At 47.6% G+C, this 25,332-nt stretch overlaps 2 protein-coding genes across 2 annotated transcripts in view; both read left to right on the top strand.

Annotated features, from left to right (window-relative positions):
* The first annotated feature begins 2,869 nt into the window (after window positions 1–2,869).
* Window positions 2,870–6,725, top strand: Rplp0 (ribosomal protein lateral stalk subunit P0). The gene is made up of 6 exons (XM_048422994.3): window positions 2,870–2,971; window positions 3,743–4,006; window positions 4,108–4,254; window positions 4,358–4,543; window positions 5,703–5,843; window positions 6,487–6,725. Exons 1-6 carry the CDS (start codon window positions 2,918–2,920, stop codon window positions 6,649–6,651), a joined length of 957 nt encoding a protein of 318 aa, XP_048278951.1. The 5' UTR covers window positions 2,870–2,917; the 3' UTR covers window positions 6,652–6,725.
* A 1,405-nt stretch (window positions 6,726–8,130) lies between these two features.
* Window positions 8,131–25,332, top strand: part of Gcn1 (GCN1 activator of EIF2AK4) — a 63,044-nt gene continuing 45,842 nt past the window's right edge. Inside the window, exons 1-10 of the mRNA XM_085681527.2 lie at window positions 8,131–8,174; window positions 15,325–15,427; window positions 18,659–18,722; window positions 19,199–19,330; window positions 19,930–20,038; window positions 22,713–22,811; window positions 22,894–23,028; window positions 23,653–23,721; window positions 23,850–23,958; window positions 25,005–25,079. Of these exons, the coding sequence (XP_085537653.2) occupies window positions 8,157–8,174; window positions 15,325–15,427; window positions 18,659–18,722; window positions 19,199–19,330; window positions 19,930–20,038; window positions 22,713–22,811; window positions 22,894–23,028; window positions 23,653–23,721; window positions 23,850–23,958; window positions 25,005–25,079 (913 nt within the window). The 5' untranslated portion in view covers window positions 8,131–8,156. The remainder of the gene's footprint in view (window positions 8,175–15,324; window positions 15,428–18,658; window positions 18,723–19,198; window positions 19,331–19,929; window positions 20,039–22,712; window positions 22,812–22,893; window positions 23,029–23,652; window positions 23,722–23,849; window positions 23,959–25,004; window positions 25,080–25,332) is intronic.

The raw sequence follows: 25,332 nt of genomic DNA, 5'->3' as shown, positions 1-25,332 counted from the left end.
AGAGAAACCCTGTCTTGAAAAACTAAGAAAGGAAAAAAAGAACAAAAAAAAAGAGAAGAGGAGGAGGAGGAGGAGCCCACCCAGGCAACACCTTGGTCCACTCCTCTATGGTCCGCTATAGGCTTCCTGCTGCTGGTCAGTCTCTACTGCCTCCTTGTGGTCAGGTTGTTATATGCAGGTTTTCTCTTGTCAGATCTCTGGAAGCCAAACTGGACCGTTTCATTCCACCATAAGATATGGCTTCACAGTTTCCCCTGCCCTTTAGATCAGGTTTTCAGGCAGTATAGTGAATGCTATCCTGAATGTTGACTCTTACAGTGAGCTTGGACCATGACCTTCAACACCCACTCAGTGATAATGACTTGATTTTATTTTCCCAACCCTCGCTGGATTCATCCTTATAAAAATATGATTGGCTTTCTCAGTAATGCTTTGTGGATGCTTTCCCATGCCACTGGATATAGATTTGTATCATTTCTAATGGCTTCATGCCATGATATTCTATTGGCACGCTACAATTAGAGGTGGCTTTTATATTGTCAGGGCCAGTATGTCCTTGGAGATGTGCCAAAATCATGTGTATACACTTGGAAAAATGCATTTAGAGAAAAACAGATGTGGGGTTTGGCTGACTGTAACACGGTGAGGCCCATGGGCTTTGAACCTGTTCCTAGATGGTTTAACTATGAGAGTTTCTCATTAAAATATTGCACCTTAGGACTGAGGGAGCCAGGAGCATCAAGAATGTGCGCAAGGGCTTAGCACAGTGCCAGGCGTGCAGAGACACGGTCACTAAAGAGCAGCTCCAGCGATTCTCAAACTGGGTTGACCTTCAAAGGCACCAGGAAGCTTAAACCAGGAGACTGCTTGCCTAGCATGAACAAGGCCCTAGGCCCAATACCAGTCTCCCCCATACACACACATTCGTTTATATCGATATTTATATACTTATTTATTCATGGGTCTGGAGAGCTGGCTCAGCAGTTAAGAACAAGCAATGTTCTTCTGAAGGCCCTGAGTTCAGTTCCCAGTGTCGATACCTGACAGCTCACAAACACCAGGAACACTATCTCTAGAGGCCCTGATCTCCTTGGGTATCTTCCCCCATGCGGCTTACTTTTGCACTGGCTCATACACAAACACATAAACACATAAAACCTTTAAGAAAAAACACACATTCCTGGGTCCTACTCCAGTAGACTCTGCCTGGATAGGGACTGGGAGTGCAGGTGTTTGTGACGCTCCTGGGCCGTATTGTCAGGTTTGGGAACTGCGGAGTGAAAAGACGACTTACAAAAGCAGCACTAACCTGTCAGGACTGGATATGAGAGCCCCCAAACCCCACCCTCACTAGCCTAGGGGAACATTTCGAGAAGCAGAACTGGGGTCCACGGTTGTAACAGATGATTGTTGGTCATGCATGCTCCAGATGCACTCACTGGGGATTTCCGACTTGCCGAGGAAAGTCATGGAGATGGGAAGAAAAGCCCTCCTATCCCTTGAGCTTTCTGTGGTGAAGCATGCGGTGACTGGGGAGCTTGAGGCAGGAGGATCAGTGGAAGGCTGGGGCAGGCGACAGACTGTTCCAAAGCCAAACAATTATCCAAATGTTGAATGATCATATATAATAAAAGAAGCTAATGTATTGATTTTCTCCTATATCCCAGAAACGGTATAACAACCTCCTGCTAGAAGTGAGGAAGGAAGGCAGGATGGTCGGTACTTCCTAAGGGCACACACAGCAAGTGGCAGAACTAGGTTGTCTGGCCACCCTGCATTCTCCCATTCAACAAATACATATATGCTTGTTGTCTGGAGGCACAGAACGAAGTATTTGCCTGTGTGGGGCTTACATTCCTGCAGGAAGAGGCTGACAAATATAATGTTATAAATTATACAGTGGGTTAGCTGGCGTAAGTGCTGTGCTGAGAATGGCAGGGGAGTTTTGATTCCTCCCCTTCTTAAAATTTAATATCAAGAGTCAGGGCAAGTCTCATTGAGTAGATGGCATTTGCAGCAGGACTTGGAGAAGGTAATGAGTTTCTCTGGCAGATTCTAACCAGCACCATTCCAGGAAGATGAAAAAGTTGGACAAAAGCCCTGAAAGAAGGGCGCGTTCTTGACAAACAGCAGAGACCAGGCTAGAGACAAAAGCTTCAACAGGAAAATCAAAGAGGGGATTGCAGGGTGAAGGTGGAAGCGGTCGTGTAGGACCTTGTACATAGTCTAGGTTTTTGGCTTTTACTCAGAGAAAAGGGGAACCCTGGATGAGTCTTGTGCGGATAAGGACGTAGGTTTTGGAAGGAAGAGTAAGGGGACATTTCTCAGTACTCGGTTTACCGTACTGATTCGGAGACGCTGCAAGGCGGCTCCAGCCCGGCAGAGGGCAGCCGCTCCGGGAGCGCTCCTCTAATACAGCAGGGAGCAGTCCTTAGTCACCTACCTACTGGAGTGGCAGCGGTATCACCCAATGGCTGCCTAGATTAATTTGGTGAGGCGGGACATTTGTTGGCACCAGCCAATAGATAAGTACGTCGTCGTCTGCTAACGAGGTCCCAGTGCCCATATAAAAGGTACGCACGGGCGCGCGGCCCTCTCTCGCCAGGCGTCCTCGTTAGAGGTTGGCTTCTACTGTGTGGCTCTGTGGGAGGGTGGCAGGAGCACGGGGACTCTTGGGTCGGGAGCGGTGGGCTCGGGGCGCGGCTAGGGAGGCACGGGGCCGGGCTGCCCTGTCCCGCCTGCTCCTGCGATGTTGGCGGTGGATCCCTATCCTCCCGGGCCCAGTTCCCGCGTGGCCGACTCTGCTTAGGCCTCGGGCCGGGGACTGGGGTCGGGGTGGCCGGGCTCACGCTGACCTTCTCTTCCCCAGTGACATCGTCTTTAAACCCTGCGTGGCAATCCCTGACGCACCGCCGTGATGCCCAGGGAAGACAGGGCGACCTGGAAGTCCAACTACTTCCTTAAGATCATCGTAAGTGCGGAGCGTCGTGGACGGGCCGCTTCCGGCCCGGGCTCTTACGGGGCAGTCACCTGCCCGACGCTTTCACAGAATAGGGCTATCTAGAGAAATTCTGTAGTCCCAGGTTCTGTTGCGGAGCTAGCTCCTTCACCGAGTGGCTCACCCTGTAGAACCCTTGCCATCTGTGGCTGAGCCGAGGAGTGACTCACTGTTAGGCATGTTGGTGCAGGTGTCTGATAACTTACTACAAAAGGCGTCTGGAGCAGTTCCTAAGATCGGCTACTAGCCTTTGTAGGCATTAGTCTCTATTTACCATATGAGTTTTAGACAGAAGATTTTTGGGTACGGTAACGTTTATGTTCACAAATTAAGTTCCCTGGTCAGCTCTGCAGTAGTATTTCTGTGCCCTGCTGTCTCTCCCTCGATCAGTGTCATTTTAGTCCACCAGCATACCTTACTTAAAAGATAAAAATGGATTTTTTTGAGGTCGAAATTACCTTTGAAAGCTCAGGCTGGCCTGTAATTTAGCAATTAGACCTCAACCGGCATGGCAGGTACATGCTACCACACCCAGCTAAAAGGTTATTTGACTACCTCAGAAATTTAGCTTGTACCATTCATAACCAGCAAGTAAGTCGGGATCCAATTAAATTAAGCTGCGGTGACTGGCTCCTAGCTGAACTCGGGAAGCATGAACGAAATGGAGTAAGGAGCTAGTGGTCGTGAGGTTTGGTTTCTGCTGCTTGTGTTTCTCAATTTGATTTTTCTGGCTTGTTTTAATAGCAACTTTTGGATGATTATCCAAAATGCTTCATTGTGGGAGCAGACAATGTGGGCTCCAAGCAGATGCAGCAGATCCGCATGTCCCTGCGAGGGAAGGCTGTGGTGCTGATGGGCAAGAACACCATGATGCGGAAGGCCATCCGGGGGCACCTGGAGAACAACCCAGCTCTGGAGAAGCTGCTGCCTCATATCCGGGGGAATGTGGGCTTTGTGTTCACCAAGGAGGACCTCACTGAGATTCGGGACATGCTGCTGGCCAATAAGGTGAGGAGAAGACTCAGACTGTGTGATCAATGAAGACAGAATTTAGCTGTGTTTATCAGTGGACAGACTTTTTCACTATTCAATACCTTTGTTCCGTTCAGGTGCCCGCTGCTGCCCGTGCTGGTGCCATCGCCCCATGCGAGGTCACTGTGCCAGCCCAGAACACTGGTCTGGGGCCCGAGAAGACCTCTTTCTTCCAGGCTTTAGGCATCACCACTAAAATCTCCAGGGGCACCATTGAAATTCTGGTGAGTAGACAGACTTGAAGTGGTAGTTTATCACTGACTTGGAGGCTGAGGGCCTGTTTGTTGTATGTCCAGATGGTAAATGCCTGACTTTCCCATTCATCAGAGTGATGTGCAGCTGATAAAAACTGGAGACAAAGTGGGAGCCAGTGAAGCCACGCTGCTGAACATGCTGAACATCTCCCCCTTCTCCTTTGGGCTGATCATCCAGCAGGTGTTTGACAATGGCAGCATTTACAACCCCGAAGTGCTTGACATCACAGAGCAGGCTCTGCACTCTCGCTTCCTAGAGGTACATCTTCCTTCCGTGAATGCTGGGAGCATGAGAGATACTGGTGTATGCCAGGGTCTGAAATTGTGTGTGCTGAGCATGAGACAGCTGGACATGGTGCCTTACATCTTTAATCCAGTGGAGGCAGACTGTCTTTTGAGTCAGCATTTCTGATTGTCCTGGAACTCAGCCTGTATGTAGACCAGTCTGGCTGGTCTAGAAATCTGCCTCCTGAGTGTTGGGATTATAGACATGTGCCACCAACTAACACTCAAGTTACTTTTTTGGCTGGCGGGGGGTTGGGGGGAATCAAGACCCGGTTTCTGTGTGTAACAGCCCTGGTTGTCCTGGAACTGCTCTTGGAGACCAGGCTGGCCAGGAACTCACAGATCACCTGTCTGCCTCCCACTGCCCAGCTCAGTTACTTTTTTTTTTTTAATTTTTGAGACAGGGTTTCTCTAGGTTTTTGTGCCTGTCCTGGAACTAGCTCTTGTAGACCAGGATAGCCTCGAACTCCCAGAGATCCACTTGTCTCTGCCTCCCAAGTGCTGGGATTAAAGGCTTGCCCCACCACCTCCCGGCCTCAGTTTCCTTTTTCTTAAAGGACCGCTGTGCCTGGTTTTTGCCATCAAGTTACCATTTAAGGAATTTTTTTCCTTGTGTGAGCAACATACTGAAATTATATACGTTTCTGGATTTAGCCTTTTTTGAGTTTAGTTTTTATATAATTTGAGTGTTTAGTTTTTATATAATTTCTACTTGACTGCTATTATGCCTGTCCCAGTCATGTTTTAAAGATTTGGAAGGTGCTCTGTCTTGAGTGAGTAGTGGCAGCCTCCATAGGTCCACAGCAGGCTTAGTAGGCTTGTGCAGCACCGCATCACTGCGTGGACAGGACTTAAGTCTGGATTCTGGTAATCCAAGGGGAAATTGTACAAGTAGCTCTACTTAGTAGGTTTTATTGGCAGAATACATCTGGAAATAGTTTAACCGTTTTGTACAACAGTGCTTAGTAACTGCTAACAGCTTAGATTTAAAAAAAAAATAGTATATGGGACACCAGGTTGCAGTAAGGGTGTAAACACATAACTGGTGGGTCTGGCCTGCCAGGAATAATTTGATAAGCAGCTTAGACTGACATGTGAGCCTAATTGTAACTTGTTTGTTGTCTTCCATACAGGGTGTCCGGAATGTTGCCAGTGTTTGTCTGCAGATCGGCTACCCGACTGTTGCCTCAGTGCCACACTCTATCATCAATGGGTACAAGCGGGTTCTGGCTCTGTCTGTGGAGACTGAGTACACCTTCCCACTTGCTGAAAAGGTAAAGAATCATAGTGTCTTGACATCAGGGTGACAAATGCAGTGACTTCACACTCGATTATTTCACACAATAGATAACTTTGAGACAGCCAAAGCTGGGTGACCTTGAATCTAGGAAGTGCTAGGATTATAGAAGTATTTGCACCACCAGGTTTGGGCTTATGTTACCAGTGTTGGGGCTTTCCTGCTAGGGAAGCACTCTCCCAACTGAGGTAGTAATATATCCCCAGTACATTGTTGACTTTTGAGACTTGGTCTCTGTATAACTCGCTGACCTGGAATTTCTAGTGTTGGGATTAAAGGTGTGGTCCACCACTGTGAACTCTAGTACATCTTTAAGAGTCTACTTTTGAAAGTCTATACCTATAGTCCTATTGCTGTCAGTTTGAGCCTTCCCTGTACAACATACACATAGTAAGGTCCATAATAAAGGGGGAAACATTTTGGAGATGGGACAAGAGAGTGACAGACCCCCAGAGACTGGGCCCAAGTGTCCTTTCATCCTCCCATCCCGACTATTTGAAGATCTGATGGGTGGCTTCTATACATGGAAGCTTTACTGACTGGGACCTTCCTTAAGTGGGAGCTACACAGGAAGGGTGGGTGGTTTAAGAGTGGAAATCACTCTTCATCTTTTCTTCAAGGTCAAGGCCTTCTTGGCTGATCCATCTGCATTTGTGGCTGCTGCCCCTGTGGCTGCCGCCACCACTGCTGCCCCTGCTGCTGCTGCTGCAGCCCCAGCGAAGGCTGAAGCCAAGGAAGAGTCGGAGGAATCAGATGAAGATATGGGATTTGGTCTCTTTGACTAACCCTCTCAAAGCAACCAATTCAGACAACTTAGTCCAAGAAACATGGAAATAAAAGCTTACTTCTGTTAAAATTGTCTTCCTGGATTTATTTTGTATATTTTGAGGTTTGAAAATAAAAAGCAAAACCTTTGGGAGACAGGGTTTTAACTGTGTAACCCCCTGACTGTCCTAGAACTCTCATAGACCAGGCTGGCCTTGAACTCAGATCCTCTTGCTTCTGCCTCCCAAGTGCTTTTCTCTTATCTATGGGGAATATGTTCCAAGGTCACCAGTTACCTACTTGGTATAGTTGAACCTTGCCATTTAGACTTGGGTATCAAAGCTCAGGCTGAGGAGCTGGGGGTGGTTCTTGTCTGGAAACCTAGCCCTTAGGCTGAGGCAGGAGTAAAAGGCTGGGTTGAGGTCGTGGTCTTGGTGAAATTGGCATGTGCTCTCAGGAGCATTCAAGGATGCTCACTGGGTCGTCTACCTCACCAGACCAGCCGTGTTTTCAGTTTAGGCACTGTAACCTAAATGGGCTTAGAAATTGATCCTCCTGCCTCAGCCTTCCGGATGCAGCAATTAGTCACAGAATGATGAATTGTGTTTGATACCTACGTGTTTTTGTATTTTAGATGTGTAGTTGAATTGATGTAGAATACAGAAGGCTGGCTACAGTTTTTTCTAAGTACATTAAGATGAGATATATTAATCGAGATAGTATTGAATACAGGGACAGTTGGTAACTGACCACTAAGCAGGTAGTTCATGTTACACTTGGGGGAGTGCACACAGTTAAAGGTTGTAGGCCTTAACAAGACCTATGCTTCCAAGGTAAAAAGGCATAGGCAAAGTTCGGCAAGAATTTTGACCTCCATTCCTCTAAAGCAGTAGTTGGGTCTCAGTTCCACTCAATAAATGTGTCAAGTCTGAAAAGCACCTAATTCATATGTCCTATTGGTATTAGTTATGGAGTTTGTGGCTTATTCACTACAGATCAGTATAGCTAACTTACAACTGGGTGTCAAAAGTTTGAAAGTCACGGCTGAGGACCAACAAGTAGCCTGGAGACCGCGTTCTGTAAAGCATAGAGTCCTAATAAAAATTAGATCTTTCTTCAAAGATACGGAGCTCTTCCTCACTCTTTCCCCCAGCTATCTTAGGGATCAGACTCCTAGCAGGACCGCGCAATTCTCTCGGCATCCCTGATCCTCCCGCGAAGTCTAAGGACTAATCCTTTGGGTTCATTCCCGGAGCCCAGGAACCGGCCTTTAGTGGCTCCTCCAAAGAACTAAGAACCTTCAGGAACCGCCCGATGGGGGTGTCGGGGCTGAATTTAGGGATCCCCAAAGACACGAGAGCTGCGCAGCGTCTCCCGGAGCCAGGATGAAAAAAGCCTGCGCACCGGGCTCCAGCGCGCGCCTGGCCGCCCTCCCGCCCGGGGGCGCCAGGCGTCGCCTTGCCGCGTGGGCCCCGCTGTGACCCGGAAGCGCTCCGGAAGCGGTTCCGGAGTGGGCGCCGGCAGGATGGCGGCGGACACGCAGGTGAGGCGGGCGGGCGGCCGCGGGGCTAACGTGGTGGACTGCGGGGTCTGAGCGCGGGCGGCGGTGGCGGGAGCGCTGGGACCGAGATTGCGGAGCTGACGGCGGCGGAGGCCGCAGGAAGAGGCGGCGGGGCTGGCGCTTCACGGCTGGAGGCTCGGCTCGGCCCGGGCGTCCAGAGCGACACTGGGCTCGAGGAGTCCAGGGCTTCGGCTTGGCTTCGGGGCAGCTGGCGCCCTACTGTGCCTGCTCCTGCTCCGGCGGTTGCAGAGCTCCACCTCGGAGTCTGCCACGGTTTTCCAGAGCCCGGTGACCGTGAGCCGCGGGGCAATGCAGAGTGCACGCACTCTATGCGACCACATAGAACGTAGCCTTATGTCCACACGGTTTTGGAGTCGTCTTTGCTCGTTAATTTCTCGGAGGCAGTAGATAAATGACATCACCCCTCTAAGTTTCAGGCTTTTTTAATGTAAAATGATGTTGAAATAATATCTGTCACATAAAGTTGCTGGGAAGATGTAGTTTGGTTATTGTTGTTGGATCCCTTCAGCTAGGAGGAATCTTGTCACCCTTGTTAATACCTGTGGTTACATTGCAGTTTCAGGGAGGGGTTGAGGACACCTCTTTCTCCATTCCAGCTTCTTCTGTAGCCGTGTGGAAGGATGGAAAGACTATAAATGGGAAAAAGAAGCTCTCTTTTTATTCCCCCTGCCACAACTTAAAAATATGTAGGTTTTAAAAATGTAGACCAAGTTGGCATTGAACTTGTAGTCATCCTGCTCATGCCTCCTTAATGCTGGGATTACTCTGCCTGGCAGAAAACTGGTATCTATTAGACAGTTTGGGTCTCCAGGATGAGAGTAGTTGATTTTTATGTTTGAGCCTGGAGACCGGCCAGAGGAGCCATTTAATGTGAACATTCAAAAGCTGTTTTGCAAGGGTCTCCTGTACAAGGAGCTGGTCATTGTTCAGTGCTGTGTCGTGGTGAATCCCAAGAAGAAAGGTTTCAGTGCTTCTAGAGGACTAATACTGGTAAAATAGTCTTCTCTCCAGCCAGGTGGTGGTGGTGCCCATCTTTAATCCCAGTACTCTAGAGGCGGAGGCTGGTGGATCTCTGTGAGTTCCAGGACAGCCAAAGCTACAGAGAGCAACTCTGTCTCGAAAAACAAAGCAAAAACAAACAAGATCAGAATCTTCTCTCTAGAGTTATGTTGTCCAGTAGTATGTCTAGTAGTATGTCCCTTGGCCGTGTTATCAGAATAGCCTTCTTAAGTTTGTCTGAAGTTAAAAATTCTTAAGCACATTTTAGTAGTCACATGTGACTAGTGCGGGTATATTGACCAGGCTAGGGAAGCATTTCTGTCACCTTGGAGAATTCCTTCTTGGGCAGTGCTGTCTACAGTGCTGCCTGTGAACTCGGAGGGCGTGACTGCCAGTCTTTCCAGAGCCCAGGGTCACAGCTAAAGGACCCTACTATTCTTTTCCTCGCTTTTGTTGTGACAAGATTTCCAGGGATTATTGCTGACTTTTCTTGTTTTCCTTTGCCATGCTGGGGATCCAACCCAGGGCTTCATGCATGTTAGGCAAGGACTGTGTTACAAACTACACTCTCAGCCCTCCCCCCCCCCCCCCCCCCCCCCGTGGTTTTTCGAGGCAGGGTTTCTCTGTAGCTTTTGGAGCCTGTCCTGGAACTGGTACTTGTAGACCAGGCTGGCCTTGAACTCACAGAGATTCCGCCTGCCTCTACCTAACCACCGCCTGGCTGAAAAGTTCTTTCATATTTCAGTTTTTCATGAATTTAATGCCATATTGACAGTGTAGTGACACATTTGGGAGGCAGAGGCAGTTCCAGGCCATCCAGGGTTATGGTGATACTCACTTTTAATCTCAGCACTCAGGAGGCAGAGGCAGGCAGATCTCTGAGTTCAAGGCCAACCTGGCCTACATTGCTAGTTCTAGGACAGCCAGGGCTATGGGCTACACAGAGAAACCTTGTCTGGTGGTAGGGGGAGAAGAGAAAAAAGAAAAACAAAGCCAAAGAAGTTTAATGTTACTGTCTTGTAAGGCAGAGGGTAGTCTGTATGCATCTGTTTGTTTGTTTAGTAAAGGATTTAAACGATAATACTGTGGAGCCAGCAAGATGGCTTATTGGGTAAAGGTGCTAGCTGCTGTGCAAGCCTGGTGGCCTGAGTGAGTGCTGGGAGAGCTCTGACTCCTGCGAGCTGTCCTCTGACCCTCTCTGCCTCTCTCTGGCCTGCGGGTGACTCAGTGGTAGAACACTTGCCTAAAGTCCTTAGACCCTGGGTTCCATCCCTAGCTGCTCTCATACAGGATATTTTAGGGCTGAGGGCATGGCTCAGTGATAGAATGTATTTCTGACATGTGTGAGGCTTTAGGTTTGATCCCCAGTGCAACGAAAGCAAACCCAACTAATGGAGGGGGAGGATGGAGAACACAGGCAATGGTAGCTAATGGAGGGGGAGGATGGAGAACACAGGCAATAGTAGCTGATGGAGGGGAGGGTGGAGAACACAGGCAATAGTAGCAGACTTTTGAGAGCTAGAAAATGACAGAGATACAGATTTGCCAGACAGTAGTGGCCATGACTTTAATCCAGCACTCAGGAGGCAGAGGCAGGTGCATCTCTGTGAGTTCAAGGCCAATCAGCTCTACAGAGCAAGTTCCAGGACAGCCAGGGCTACACTGAGAAACCCTGTCTCAAAAACAAAAAACAAAACAAAACAAAAAAGAAGAGAAATGCAGGTCTTTGAACACCAGTGGAAGTGAGTCCTAATCCATCAGGAAACTCAGGAACCCTCCTGCGATCCTTTGCAGAATCTTGGAAAGCTGAAGTTCTGGGGTCAGCTGACATGGAAGGAGTGACTGGCTTAAGGAGGATGGATTGAACCGAGGTTTAGATGCTGTCGGATCCCCAGCTTTTCTACTCTGGCAAGAAACTAAAGTTTTCTCTCTTGTGACCTTAAAACCCAGTGCTGGGAACACTCATTTGGGATCACTTGTCAGGGAAATTGTTAACAGAATAATTCAAGAAACTTTCCCCCAGTGGACGGATATGTTTCTAGATCAAAGGACTCTGAACAATGGATAAAAGAGACTCACAACAAAAGCATATTACCATGAAATTTCAGAATCTTAAAAAATGTAAAAGCTTCTAGAAAGAAAAACTGGGTGTCCCTCCAAAAGATCAGTCAGAATCGGCTTTCCTATAATCCCAACACAGGATTCAAGGTGAGACCATCTCTCAACACAGCAAAAGACACTATGCTGGCTTTGGCCTTCACAGCCACAACTAAAGGCTATTAGTGCAGCGGAGAAAGACAGTAGCTTCAGTACTCAGAAGGAAACTGATTTCAACATGGAATTCTGGGTCTTGACAGACTTGAATATGGTGCTAGCACCTTTGCACACTGCACGGCCTCTGAAATGAATGGTGTGTGCTCCATACAGACATCGTGGCACACTTGATGATAGTACCTTACACGATGGGGAGCCACCTGCCAGCTTGGGGTAGGACAGAAAATTCAGAGACTCAGGAGGAAGGACAAAATTTTCTGGAATGTAGACACAAAACTAAGAGTTTGAGTTGAATAACTAAAAAGATTAGGTAAAACAAGGCAAACAGGCAATTGTGGAGAGGGCAGCTCCCACTGCAGGGAAGCAGACGCTGGATGGCAGGAGGTGCACAGGGCGTCTGCTGTGTTGCACAGTTGGACACCGACCACCTCCGCTGCTCGTGTTGTAAAACTGAGGACTGCTATTGGCAGGATGGGGAGCGTGGTCAGGGCATGAAGGCCAAGTGTGGGTAAAATAGAAAAGTCGAGAGTCCCAGCGCAAGGAAGCCTCCATCTTTAGAGGTACAGAGGTGATGGCTGAAGTGCCGGCTAGGCCTAGGCGTGGAGGACAAACCTTCTAGAATCCTCGGGTTATGTGCTGATGTGAAAGTAAAACAAAGAACACTTAACTAAAGCAAGTCCAGGTGTGCTGACGCACATCGTACGCCCAGCACTTGGTAGGCAGGCAGATCTCTTGAGTTCAAGGCCAGCCTGGTATTGCAGTACATCTAGGGCTATGTAGAGAGACCCCTGTCTCAAGAAAACCAAATCCACAAATAAAAACAACACAGCCAAAAAATATCAAAGCAAGAACTAGTTTATGTACAAGTTTGGATACTATTGTATTTATCGCCTAGAGAATTATAGCAGATTTTACACATAAAAGAAAAAGCAGGGGCCAGCAAGATGCCTTGGTGGGTAGGACCTGCTGACCAAGCCTCAGGGCCCAGCATCCCTCTGTGGGGTTCCCACAAGGTGTTCCCTAATTTCCACACTCATGCCCTCTTCTCCAAAGTGAATGTGAAAAAAAAATGCGTTGTTCTGTGTCTCTGCACCCATGATTCACGTTGCTAATTTGGGCTTCTTTTGAAGAACCCTCAAAAACAACCCCTGCCCCGACTCTAGACTTGATTGCCTCGTGGACCTGCCGCCCTCTCACGTGAACTTTATAGAGCAGGTTTCCCCAGGTTTCTGAGAATGCTCACAAACTGCGCTTACTCAGATGAGGAAGACTGGGCATGTTGGTGTCTCTTTGTAGACCTGTTTGGTTTCAGGTTTGGTTTTGAGAATACAGGTGCTGCGGCCATTGGCTCTACGTTGAGGCAGAGGTGGTTCTTTGAGATGGGACCGTCGATGCTGCCCTTGCAGCTTTAGTACACACAGTGCCCCGAGGTGAGTGCTGTTGACTGCCTAGGTAGAGAAACTGGAGGGCAGAGCTGCCATTGTTCGGCTTCATTTCCACAGCTATTGAGAGCAGAGCTGGGATCCAGCAGTGTGTGCTTCTGTTCTGCCAGATTGGCCAGGGTGCTGGCACTCTCCCCTGGGAGGTCAGAGCGTGATGGTGGAAAGGGAGAGAGAGCATGCCGGCATACAGAGGCCCTCTTTAGGTTGGGACTCTTCTTTCACAAGCTTGGTTTGCCTCTCAGTGTCTATCCGTAGTTCTTCACTTTACTTAATCCTAAGTCAGAAGTCAACACTTCTAGTTCTGATTAGTTCTAGGTCTCTGCCTAACTTAAATAATTGTCCATTTCCTGGAATTGTATTCAAATTTTTTGTTTTGTTTTCAGAATTTTCTTCTTAATTGTTTTATTTATTTTTTAAAAATTAATTTTATTTATTTATTTGTGTTCTGCCTGCACATATGCCTGCACAACAGAAGAGGGCACCAGCTCTCACTACATATGGTTGTGAGCCACCATATGGTTGCTGGGAATTGAACGCAGGACCTCTGGAAGAGCAGACAGACTGTTCTTAACCTCTGAATCATCTTTCCAGCCTGTTCTCAGAATTTTTGAGGTATATTTGTATGTAGAAAAATATACTACCATTTATATACCTCCTCCTCCTCTCTCTCTCTCTCTCTCTCTCTCTCTCTCTCTCAGACAGAATCTCAGATCCTGCAAATCAGGAAAGCAGGCCTTGAACTCACTAATTCTCCAATTCTCCTGCTGTGATTAAAGGCACATGCTAACATTCCTGCCTCATACTGCTTTTGTTTTTTGTTTTTTGTTTTTTTGTTTTTGTTTTTTTGTTTTTAGAAACAGTGTTTCTCTGTAGTTTTGGAGCCTGTCCTGGAACTAGCTCTTGTAGACCATGCTGGCCTTGCACTCATAGAAATCTGTCTGCTTCTGCCTCCTGAGTGCTGGGATTAAAGACATGCACCACCACTGCCTGGCTCATACTATCTTTTTTAAAAAATGTATTTGTTCTATTAGACTGTCATGCATGTAAATAGTGTATCTTGATCATATTCACCCCAGTTCTCCCTCTCATTCCCCGAGTACCCCAATACAGTTCCCTCTCACATTCACGTTCACTTAAAAACTACTCTATTTTATGCATATGTGTCGGTGCCTACATGTTTATATGTATATGCATATGTATGTGCACCCTATTTGTTCCTGGTGTCTGCAGAGGTCAAAAGAGGAGGTCAGATCCCCTGAAACTGAAGTTACAGGTGTTTGTGAGCTGCCATGTAGGTCCTGAAAACCGAACTTCGGCCCTCTCCAAGACCAGCAAGTGCTCTTATCACTGAACCATCTCTCCAGCTCCTTCCTACTTTAAAAATATATTTACTTATTTAAAGTGTGCATATGTGTGTGCATGAGTGTGCTCTTATGTTCCCATGCCACATTGTTTGTGTCGAAGTAGAGGACCGATTTGTGGAAGTCTATTTTCTCCTTTATTGCCTGTGTCCTCAGGTTTGATATTTGTATTAGGTTGGTAACTGTATTTGGTATACGGTTAGTGCTGCCTGTATGCACATGGGTGTGGGGCCACCCACTGGAGCTGCCACCCACTGGAGCTGGGGCAGCCATCAACCATGGTGTACATTTGGGGTATTTCTGAGAGGATACTTTCTGTCTAGAGATTGTTGGATTTTGTCTTGCCTTGCTTAACTTTAAAAAAGGTATGTTGTACCAGTTGACGGTGGTAGCAAAAACCTTAAATCCAGTACTCGGGAGGCAGAGGCAGACGGATCTCTGTGAGTTCAAGGCCAGCTTGGTCTATAAAGTGAGTGCCAGGACAGGTTCTAAACCTACAAGGAAACCCTGTCTCAAAAAAATAAGAACGGGCTGGAGAGATGGCTCAGTGGTTAAGAGCATTGCCTGCTCTTCCAAAGGTCCTGAGTTCAATTACCGGCAACCACATGATGGCTCACAACCATCTGTAATGGGGTCTGGTGCCCTCTTCTGGCCTGCAGACAGACACACAGACAGAATATTGTATACTAAATAAATAAATAAAATTTTAAAAAAAATGAAAAAAATAAGAAGAAAGGTATGTTGACTGGATTAAAACAGTGCATCTAAACCATGGGTGATTTTTTTTTCCCCCCTTGTCCCTGGAGATTTGACAGTGTCTATAAACTTGATTGTCACAACTGGGGCAAGAGGAGAATGGGTTACAAATGGCTGCAACTAGTGGGCAGAGCTGAGAAACGCTGCTGGGTCCCCATGCTGCACAGAGGCGGCTCCAGCTGTCAGGAAAATGGCAGTTCTGCCGTGTGCACACTGCATGCACACCCTCAGTGTTTGTGGTCTGACTGGTGACATTTTCTGCGGGTTTGGTGTTCACAGGTTTCCGAGACACTGAAGCGTTTCGCCGTGAAGGTGACAACAGCTAGTGTAAAGGAGCGGAGAGAAATTCTCAGTGAGCTGGGGAGATGTATCGCTGGCAAAGGTAGGTATTTGCCCTGCATCTGCAGTGCTCTTTCTTTTGGAGATCCTTCCTTCTTCCCCCTGACTTCTGCCTTCACCTTTTTTAAATATAAAGTGTGCTTCAAAACAGTTGAAATAGTTGGGTCAGTGCAGATAGATGCCGAAGTCATTTGTAATTTTAGCTGTGTTGGCGTCAGATGTTTCTAGAAGACAACACCAATCTTTCTCGAGCTTAACACTGGCACACAGACATTTTTCTTTTGATCTGGGATTCTTCTTTTTATGTCCACAGAATTAAGAGGATGGTAGCAGGTGACTGGCCAGTTAAGGACCCTAAGATCTGTTAAGATTGAGAGGTCCATGTTTTCTTTTCTTTTTTTTTAATAATTTATTTAATTTTATTTTATGATGATTGGTGTGAAGGTATCAGATCCCCAGAAACTGGAGTTACAGACAGTTGTTAGCTGTCATGTGGGTGCTGGGAATTAAACCTGGTCCTCTGGAAGAACAGCCAGTGCTCTTAACCTCTATGCCATCTCTCCAGCCCTAGATCCATGTTTTCTAATGCTCTTTGAGGACATACACTACAGGTGTTTGAATTTTACTAACTAGCTTTTTTTAGGAGTGTGTGTGTGTATGTGTGTGCTTATTTGAGAAGAGGACTCCATATAATGACCTCAAACTGCCATTCACCTTTCTTATCACTTGGTACTGGGATTATAGGTGTGCACTACCATGACAAATTTAAATAAACCAGTCAACTGGCCAGCTGACCTTCCACCTCTCTTTCCCTCCCAAGACAGGGTCTCCCTGGATGGAACAGCTGGCATCTAGCTCATACTGCCCTCTTGTGTCACCCTCCCCAGTGCTAAGATTGCAGGTGTGAGCTGCCGCACCTCCCTTTTCCTCTCACTCTTCTTGCTGCTTCCAGCCAAGCTTGTTAAAGCTGTGAGTGCCGTCAGTTGCTGTGTGTGAGCCTCTGAGCTGCCCTCCTGTTGTTAGTGCTGTAGTCTGTAATTTATGCTTTCTTGGAGTTCATTCATGGTACATGGTACCTTCTCATCAAGGCTCTAGGTAGTTAAGGTTGTCATGTGATGACACCAAATGTCTATGTGTATAGAACCATAATGGTTGAATTTCCCTGTAGAATAACTGCCAAGTACTACATCCTGCTCCCTAGTCTGGGGAGTAGGCTTGACCTCTATGTCTTGAGTTTGTGAACCACTTTGAATCTTTTTTTTAAAAAATATTTATTTATTTATTATGTATACAATATTCTGTCTGTGTATATATCTGCAGGCCAGAAGAGGGCACGAGACCTCATTACAGATGGTTGTGAGCCACCATGTGGTTACTGGGAATTGAACTCAAGACCTTTGGAAGAGCAGGCAATGCTCTCAACCTCTGAGCCATCTCTCCAGTCCCCCCCCCCCTTTTTTTTTTAAAAAAAGACAGGGTTTCTCTGTAGCTTTGGAGCCTGTCCTGGAGCTAGCTCTTGTAGTCCAGGCTGGCCTCAAACTCACAGGGATCCACCTGCTTCTGCCTCCCGAGTGCTGGGATTAAAGGCATGCACCACCACCGTCCGGCTTCCACTCTGAATCTGGCGCCCTGAAGTTCTGTAATTTGGAGTGAGGTGCAGCCTCCTGTATGGAGCTGTCATCCCTCGTTCTCTAGTCCTCTGAGCCCAAGTCGAACATGTAGCTAGTGATGTCTCTCATAGGTCGGTGTGCGGGTAAATGAGAGCCCTTGCAGATGTCCAGCACAGTTGGTGGCAGTGGCACACTTGCAGTTTATTTTTCCGGTCGTTATTCCTGCTCTGTCAGCCTGTTCCTGCCTCTGGTTACTGTCTTTCTGAGTGCGGAGAGTGCTACAGGGGCTGGGAAACATCACCTGAAATGGGAAACACCGAAAAAGCTCTTCCTGGGCTTGATCATCTCACAGCTTAGGCCAGATTTCCCTGAGTCAAGCTTCTGTCTGCTGGCTGCATGCCCTGGTCTGGCTGGTAGTGCTTGTCCGAGTTGACTGTCCAGCATGCGTGAGCACTCTTGTTCAGCCCAGCTACCCCTCTGGCTGGCTTCCTTGGATTTCTGTTGTTCACTTCCTTCCTGGTAAGGTGGGTTTAAACAGCAGAGCCTAGCTTGTGGGGATGCCATACATTAATGTAGATGAAGTGCACAGAGCAACACTAAACGCCAGGTGCTCTCAGCCCACTGTTTTTCTTCGCGGCCTCTGTCTTTGTTGTTAATCCCTTTCCGCACCTGGTTCCCTCTGCGCCCCCTACAGTTGACTAATCTCAGGAAGCGTAGATGATCACCACATAGTTACAGGTGCTTTTCCCTTTCTGGCTACTTGTGGTACTTTAATCTTTTTTCTTTTTTGGGGGGGCGGGGGGCGGAACTCTTTGCTCTCTTGGCTGTAGACCAGGCTGGCCTCTAACTCACAGAAATCCACCTGCCTGTGCCTCCCTGAGTGCTGGGATTAAAGGCATGTGCCACCACGCCTATTTTATGGTATTTTAATCTTGGACTTTAAATTTTTTCTTTTAATTATTACTTTGTGTAGCCATGTGTGTTTTGTTTTGTTATTGAGACTGGGTTTTTGTGTTGCCCAAGCTGACCTCAAACTTCTGGGATCAAGCAAACCTCCTACCACAGTCTCCTGAGTGACTGGCGGGGCGGGGTGGGCGGATACTACTGGCTTATGCTTTCTATCTGTCTCTTTATCTATCTTTCCATTTTTGAGACAGTCTTACTGTGTAGCTCTGGCAGACCTGGAACCTGCAATGTAGGTCAGGCTGGCCTTGAACTCACAGAGATCCTCCTGTTGCTACTGCTGGGTTTAAAGGCATGTGTTACCACACCTGGCCTTTCTGCTAATTTTTAATTATTTCTTAGTCTGTGCATGAGCAGATACCTGCAGGTGATCATAAACTAAATAGCACAGGGTAAAGCCAGTGTTCAAGCCAGGAAGTAGAACAGCTGTAACCCTATTGGCTGTCCGCTCTGTGGAGGCAGGGAAGATAGTGAGCAAATTCTCATGCTTGCTCTTCACTGTCATTGTTTATCAGTGTCTGTGCTACTCGGAACTTTTCTGTACTATGTGTTTGATACTGCTTTTGTTTCCTTGGGGTTTTAGCTCAGAGATTTGGGGCTTACTGGGGTGTTGGTGCCAAGATCCTGTCTGACGGAAGGAACGACGTAAACAGATGCTTATCACTGTGCGTATTGAGTCTCTGTGTAAACTTTGCTTTCAGATCTGCCAGAGGGAGCAGTAAAAGGGCTCTGCAAATTATTCTGCTTGACTCTGCATCGATACAGGTGAGTCCCAAGCAGAGACACGGGGTCGAGTGTGGGATAGGACAGTGGGGAGAGCCCAGTTGTGAGAGCCAGGCTTCTTAGGGCCACGCTCTAACCTCTCTATGCTTTAGTTTCCTCATCTGCAGAAGAGATGATGCCATTATATACCTCATGGGTGGTCGTTACTGTACTTACCTCTGTGCTATCTCAGCATAGGTAGCCACTCATTAGTTGTGCCTGTGAAGGCATTTAACTTAGTCTGAGGTCATGGGGCATATACCATGGCTATAGATCCTGCCCTTCTTGTCATCCTCTGCTCTTACCAGTACTTTAGACCTCTGGGGCAAGGTGGATTTATCTAGTTGATTCCCGTCACCTAGGATCCACTGGAATAGGGTACCATCAGTGTTTCCCCAGAAAGACCAGTGTTTGTCTTAGCAGTCCTGTGGTCCTGAGCTGAGATCACCCGTTTCCCTTTTCCTCCCTTCCCACCCTAGAGACGCAGCCTCTCGCAGAGCTCTGCAGGCCGCCATCCAGCAGCTGGCGGAGGCCCAGCCGGAGGCCACAGCCAAGAACCTCCTCAGCTCTCTCCAGTCTTCAGGTGTTGGCTCCAAAGCAGGTGTTCCCAGGTAAGAGGTTAAGTCTGTGTGGAGGCCTACTCAGGTAGGCTGGTACACATGAGCAGGTGTGAGCACACCTGGCTCTTACCTTGGCACTTTGAGTGGCACTTAGAGCCTGCCTCTAACAAGGGGGAAGCAGGCTAGTAGAGAAAATGGCTTTTCCTGAGGAGCAGGACTGGGAGTCAGTGGGCCCAAGGCACTGGATGAGGAGAGCCAGTTTGCTTTAATTAATTAATTAAAAATTCTGTGTATGAGTGTTTTGCCTACATGTATCTCTATGTACCAAGTACATGCCTGGTACCAAGAGACACCAGAGGAGGGCATCAGGTCCCCTGCAGCAGACCGTTGTGAGCTGCCTGTGGATGCTGGGAGGATTACCAGGTCCTTTGGAAGGACAAACAGTGCTCTTAACCTCTGAACCATCTCCTTGTCTTTATTGTTGCAAATGTCAAGTGATGAGATTTTGGCCAGTGACGCCTAGACTCTTGTCCTGAGTTGTCACTGATGATGTTAGGGAACACGTCTCTGTACCATTAAGTCAAGGGAGGGTTCACATACAGTGCTGTGCCTCAGGATGTGCATTTGTCTCTCTCCCTTCTCCTTTCCAGCAAGAGTAGTGGCTCGGCCGCCTTGCTGGCTCTGACCTGGACCTGCCTTCTAGTGCGCATTGTCTTTCCCCTGAAAGCTAAGCGGCAGGGAGACATCTGGAACAAACTGGTAGGTTCCCTTGTCTTTGGAGGAAACGTGAGGAATCACATTCGTCTGTTCACTAATGTTCCCAAGCTTCTCCGGGTTAGATGTGATTCTAGGCATCGAATGCAATGATGAGTAAGACATGTGGGCCCTGCCTTCATGAGAGGCCAGACTGGGGAGATGACTAGAAGGCAGGGACCCCAGATGAATATAGATGATGTAGATGATGTTATTTCCTGGCTAGCACTCTCTCACCTGTGTTTGGATTTTAGAGTAATAGAATGAAATTCTGGCTATTGGCTTGGTCATCTAATCTCTCCCCTTTTTCTATGTCTGCTCCTTGCACAGTCTCTATTTCTTCTTCCCACCTGTCTGCTACTCAGAAATGGCCTGTTGGCTGGGTGTGGGGGGTAGTCTTGGATGTCTACATAGGCTGGGTGGGGGTTGTCTTGGGTGTTTAGGTAGGCCGGATGGGGGGTTCTCTTGGGTGTCTAGGTAGGCCGGGTGGGGGGTTATCTTGGATGTCTAGGTAGGCCGGGTTGGGGGTTCTCTTGGATATTTAGGTAAGCCGAGTGGGGGGTTTTCTTCGATGTCTAGAATGGTTGATGGTTCTGGAGTCTTGAGGGTGCTGTTGTGGATCTAATTTTTGGCCATGAGATTTGACAGAGCTACTTACCACCTTCCTTAGAGAGGCATTCTAGAGAGATTTGCAGTGGCCATATACACAGAGTGTAGTGCATATAGATACAGATGACTCTGGAACCTGCCAGAGTGTGGGTTTCGTTGTTAACAAATGGCTTTCCACTAAGGTGGTTACTAGCAGCAAGGTCTCCGGCTTATCTCCGTTGAGTTCTTGACAGCTGCTCCCTGTGCTGGCCGTTAGCTTAGTGAGCAGGAGGGGCCAGCTGCAAAGTGTTCATTCCAGGACAGAATGTGTCAGCAGCATGTGACTTGTTGCAGGGACTAGAATCTGGGCTTTTCCTTCCCTAATTCTGTTGTCTGTTATATACGTAATTAATTCAGCCATTCACTGGCTGGCACTGTGCTAAAAGCTGGGGCTGCTGTGTGAATTAGACTGAGAAACCTTATGCTTTTGTGGAGCTTATACACTGTTGGAGAAGATGGAGTCTGGTGCAGTGCTAAGGAAAAACAGGCTGGAGGGGAGGGAGTGCGGCTGAGGGTGGTGGGAGCAAGGCTTCTGTGAGGAGAAGGGGACTCTTGAGCAAGGACTGGAGCAACTCAGAGAGGGAACCCTGATACGGTTCTGAATGCGGTACGGGTAAGCTTGTTTAATGATGCAACTCTGCAACATGTGTAGAAGGGTGTGCTGTTAGCATACCAGGGAAGGGTATGGTAGCATAGAAGGATGTATCTGTCCCTAGCCACCGTGGTGCCTGTGTTGCTGGTGCTTATGACTATAGAAATGTTTTCTGTGTATCTGACAATTTTTGGTCCCAGTGCTGCAGATTTAACCAGGGCCTTGGCTGGTCTGGAACTCTTCCTCCTGAGGGTTGGGATTAAAGGTGTTCACCACCATGCTGAACTTACTTCCTACAGAGCTTAGCACAATGTCTGCTGTTCAGTTACTGTTCATTGAGTATCTGTGGTCTTTTTTATTTTCTTAAGATTTTGTTTTTTCTGCTGGGTGGTGGTGATGCATGCCTTTAATCTCAGTACTGAGGAGGAAGAGGCGGGCAGATCTCTCTTGAGTTTGAGGCCACCTTGGCCTATAGAGCTAGTTCTAGGATAGCCAAGGTTAAGAAACCGTCTCTCAAAAAAAAAAATGTATTCTTTTGTCATTTTTGAGCCAATGTCTCACTGTGTAGCCTTGACTGACCTCAAACTCGATGTGTAGAACAGGCTGACCTGGAACTCACTAAGATCTGGCTGCGTCTGCCTTCTGAGTACTGGGATCAAAGGTGTCCACCATGCTTGACTGTAGGATTTGGTCCTTACTGAAGGACAAGTCTAGGCAGATAAGTATATTAACTAGGATTTCTAGTTCTGTTCCTGAATGACAGCTGTCTTACTGATGTATGTTTATTGTATCTTTTTAAAATTTTTTGTTATTGGGGTGAACTTTGAGCTTCGTGCATGCTATGTTCTGAGCTACATCCCCATTTGTGTCTTTATTTGTTCAATATTATTTTTTTCTCCCTGAACTATATGATGCCAGAATGCACCTTGTTCTCCTTGTGTAGACTGTGGCTCATAGTAAGTGTTTAACAAATATTTATTAAATAAATACATGAATGAACAGTGTTAGCTGAAAGACAGGGTTTAGGGGGCTGGAGAGATAGCTCAGAAATTAAGATCTCAGGTCTGATTCCCAGCACCCACATGGTGTTCCACAACTGTTTGTAACCCCAGTTTCAGGTAATCTGATAGCCTTTTCTGATCTCCAAGGATATGTGTATGTTTGTGTGTCTGTTTATGTATGTGTGTGTATGTATGTATGTATATATGTGTATATATACGGTGTACAAACATACACGCAGGCAAACAGCTCTTTACACATGAAAAAGAAAGGGGGCAGACTTAGGACAAGGAGTTGGTAGAGAGAAGAGGGTTGGGTTGGAGTGGGTGGGGTGGAGATGGAGCTGGAGTCTTGAAGACCTGGTGGATGTCTGTGGCAGTCTATGAGGTCACAGGACACCTCTGAGTCGTATCATGATTTGGCGTTTCCTTGTGCTGGCAGGTGGAGGTGCAATGTCTGCTGCTGCTGGAGGTGCTGGGTGGCTCCCACAAGCATGCTGTGGATGGTGCGATGAAGAAACTCACTAAACTGTGGAAGGAGGTGAATGGAGCTGGTGGGAGGTAGGAGGCCGTGCCTTTGTACCTCTGCCGTCTGACTCACCAGTCTTCTACTTCCTCTTTAGAACCCTGAACTGGTGGAGCAGTACTTTTCAGCTATCCTTAGCTTAGAACCCAACCAAAACTATGCTGGCATGCTGGGGCTGCTGGTGCAGTTCTGCACGAATCACAAAGAGATGGACGTGGTCAGCCAGCATAAGGCAAGTGTCTAGCGACTGACAGTGGGTTTGCTGCATCAGGGGTCTGGAGGACAGCCATGGAAACTTGCTTTGTCCTTGTGCGGTGTAGCAGTAGCCCATGTGAATCCTGGTGTAGTCACTGGGGTGAGAGACTTTACTGTTCACCTCTGTGGGTAGCTGCCACACACCAAGCATTGTGCCAGGAATTGGGGTGCAGCAGTGAGCAGAAGACTGATCTTTGTGGAACTGAATCAGAGAAGATGCTGACATAAGATAGATTGTCCCCTATTAGTTGTATCTGATAAGTGTGACAAAGGAAAATGCAAGATGGGTATCTGACTGGTACTGTGGTCAGGGAGTTAGGGAATAAAGAGAAGTTATCAGTAAACAGGTGGGGCAGAGAGCAGGTAGGAAGAGCATCGAGAAGACAAGTGGGGTTCGTCTATGGGGTGGGTAAGAGAGCTTTCAGATGTCACCAGTCTGAGCAGGCAGGGGTGTCAAAGCCCTGCCAAGGTCTTTGAACTTTGTGCCAGGAGCCATGAAAATGACTGCTCCCCACTTCAGTGGCGAGCATGGGAGTGTGGGAAGCCATGGGAAGTGGGACTGTTGCTTAATACTGAAGTTTTGGGACCTTGTGTCCTGTAGAGTACCCTGCTAGATTTCTACGTGAAGAACATTCTGATGAGCAAAGTGAAGCCTCCGAAGTATTTGTTGGTGAGTGAGTGGATTGCACAGCTACCACCCAGACAGTATCAAATCCTGGTTTAAATTCTGGATGCCACCCTGCTCTTTCCTCTCAGTCTTTCCCATGAGGCCTGGGTGTTTAACTCTTTATTTTGTAGGACAACTGTGCCCCTTTGCTCCGGTTCATGTCCCACTCGGACTTTAAGGATCTGATTCTGCCCACCATACAAAAATCCTTGCTGAGGAGCCCGGAGAATGTTATTGAAAGTAGGTTCTTGCCGAACAGGTGGGTGGGAGGGGATGCGCGCCTGAGCAGCTCTGTGGCTGTTGGCTTCGCAGCAGGGGCACTGTGTGTTCTAAGTATGAGATATGTTCACTGCTACCTGGTGAGGGCCGTGGGCAAGACAGGAACTCACTTCAGAATATGCTGAGATACATGGGCTTTCTTTTAAAATTTGTTTTCATAGCTGGGCAGTGGTGCCACATGCCTTTAATCCCAGCAATTGGGAGACAGAGGGAGGCGGATCTCTGTGAATTCAAGGCCAGCCTGGTCTACAAGAGCTAGTTCCAGGACAGTCAGAACTGTTACACAGAGAAACCCTGTCTTGAAAAACAACAACAAAAAAATTATTTTCATGAGTGTGTGTATGCATGCTCGTGTGTGCATGTGTGCATGTTTATGTGCATGAGTATGCACACCTGTGTGTCTGACTGAGTGCGTGTGCCGACAGAATCTGGAAGAGGGCATCAGATCCCCTAGAAACTAGAGTTATAGGCAGTTGTGAGCTGGCTGATGTTGATCCTGGAAAAGCAACTAGTGCCCTTTATTGCTGAGCTCCATCAGATGCTGTCTTGTTAAAAAAAAAACTGTGGAAAGCTAGGTGATGGTGACGCACACCTTTAATCCTAACACTCGGGAGGCAGAGGCAGGCGGATCTCTGTGAGTTCGAGGCCAGCCTGGTCCACAAGAGCTAGGTCTAGGACAGGTTTGAAACCCTGTCTCAAAAAAAAAAAAAAAATGACAAAAGAAAACTATAGAAAAGTATCCTCTTAGAACACTAACTGTAATTATGGAGGCTGGAGAATCTTCTGGAGATATTTGAGATTAAGACTCTTTTCTCTAGACAGTTGGGACGGTTTGGTTTGAAGAGCTGAGCTTTAGCTTACGGGTTGATAATCTTGTGACCTTGCAGGGGCAAAGGGCAGTCATGTTACTGTGCTAAACAGGAGACTCCAGATGGCGTTTTCTGGGGAGTGGGGAGAAGTAGGCACTGGCACTTGAAACTGATGAGCATTTCTTTCTGTCCTCTTAGCCATCTCCAGTCTCCTGGCATCAGTGACACTTGATCTCAGCCAGTATGCCCTGGACATCGTGAAAGGCTTGGCTAGTGAGTATACCGACCCCTCTGCAGCCACTTGCTGCACTGTGAGTTTTGGGTGTATTCGGTAGTTTTTTACTCAGAGGGGGTGGGCACGGTTTATGTTAGAAGTAAACTTTAGCGTCAACAAGACAGCTCCTTGAGTTAAAGGTGGTTTCTGCCATGTGTGCCAAGTCAAGTGCGGTCCTGGGAACATCGAATGGAAGGAGAGAACCTACTCCTACAAACTGTTTTCTGACCCGTGCGTGTGTGCCATGCTACC

Source organism: Myodes glareolus, chromosome 2 (genome assembly GCF_982192425.1).
Source record: "Myodes glareolus chromosome 2, mMyoGla1.1, whole genome shotgun sequence".
In the NCBI taxonomy this organism is placed as follows: domain Eukaryota; kingdom Metazoa; phylum Chordata; class Mammalia; order Rodentia; family Cricetidae; genus Myodes; species Myodes glareolus.
This window is presented reverse-complemented; position numbering and strand designations above follow the sequence as displayed.

What these genes read in the sequence shown, in the direction of transcription:
- Rplp0 (XM_048422994.3), top strand. Translation starts at nt 2,918, where the DNA reads ATGCCCAGGGAAGACAGGGCGACCTGGAAGTCCAACTACTTCCTTAAG. An exon ending in TGCACTCTCGCTTCCTAGAG is followed by an intron (nt 4,544 to 5,702) that starts GTACATCTTCCT and finishes TCTTCCATACAG; the next exon opens with GGTGTCCGGAATGTTGCCAG. An exon ending in CCTTCCCACTTGCTGAAAAG is followed by an intron (nt 5,844 to 6,486) that starts GTAAAGAATCAT and finishes CTTTTCTTCAAG; the next exon opens with GTCAAGGCCTTCTTGGCTGA.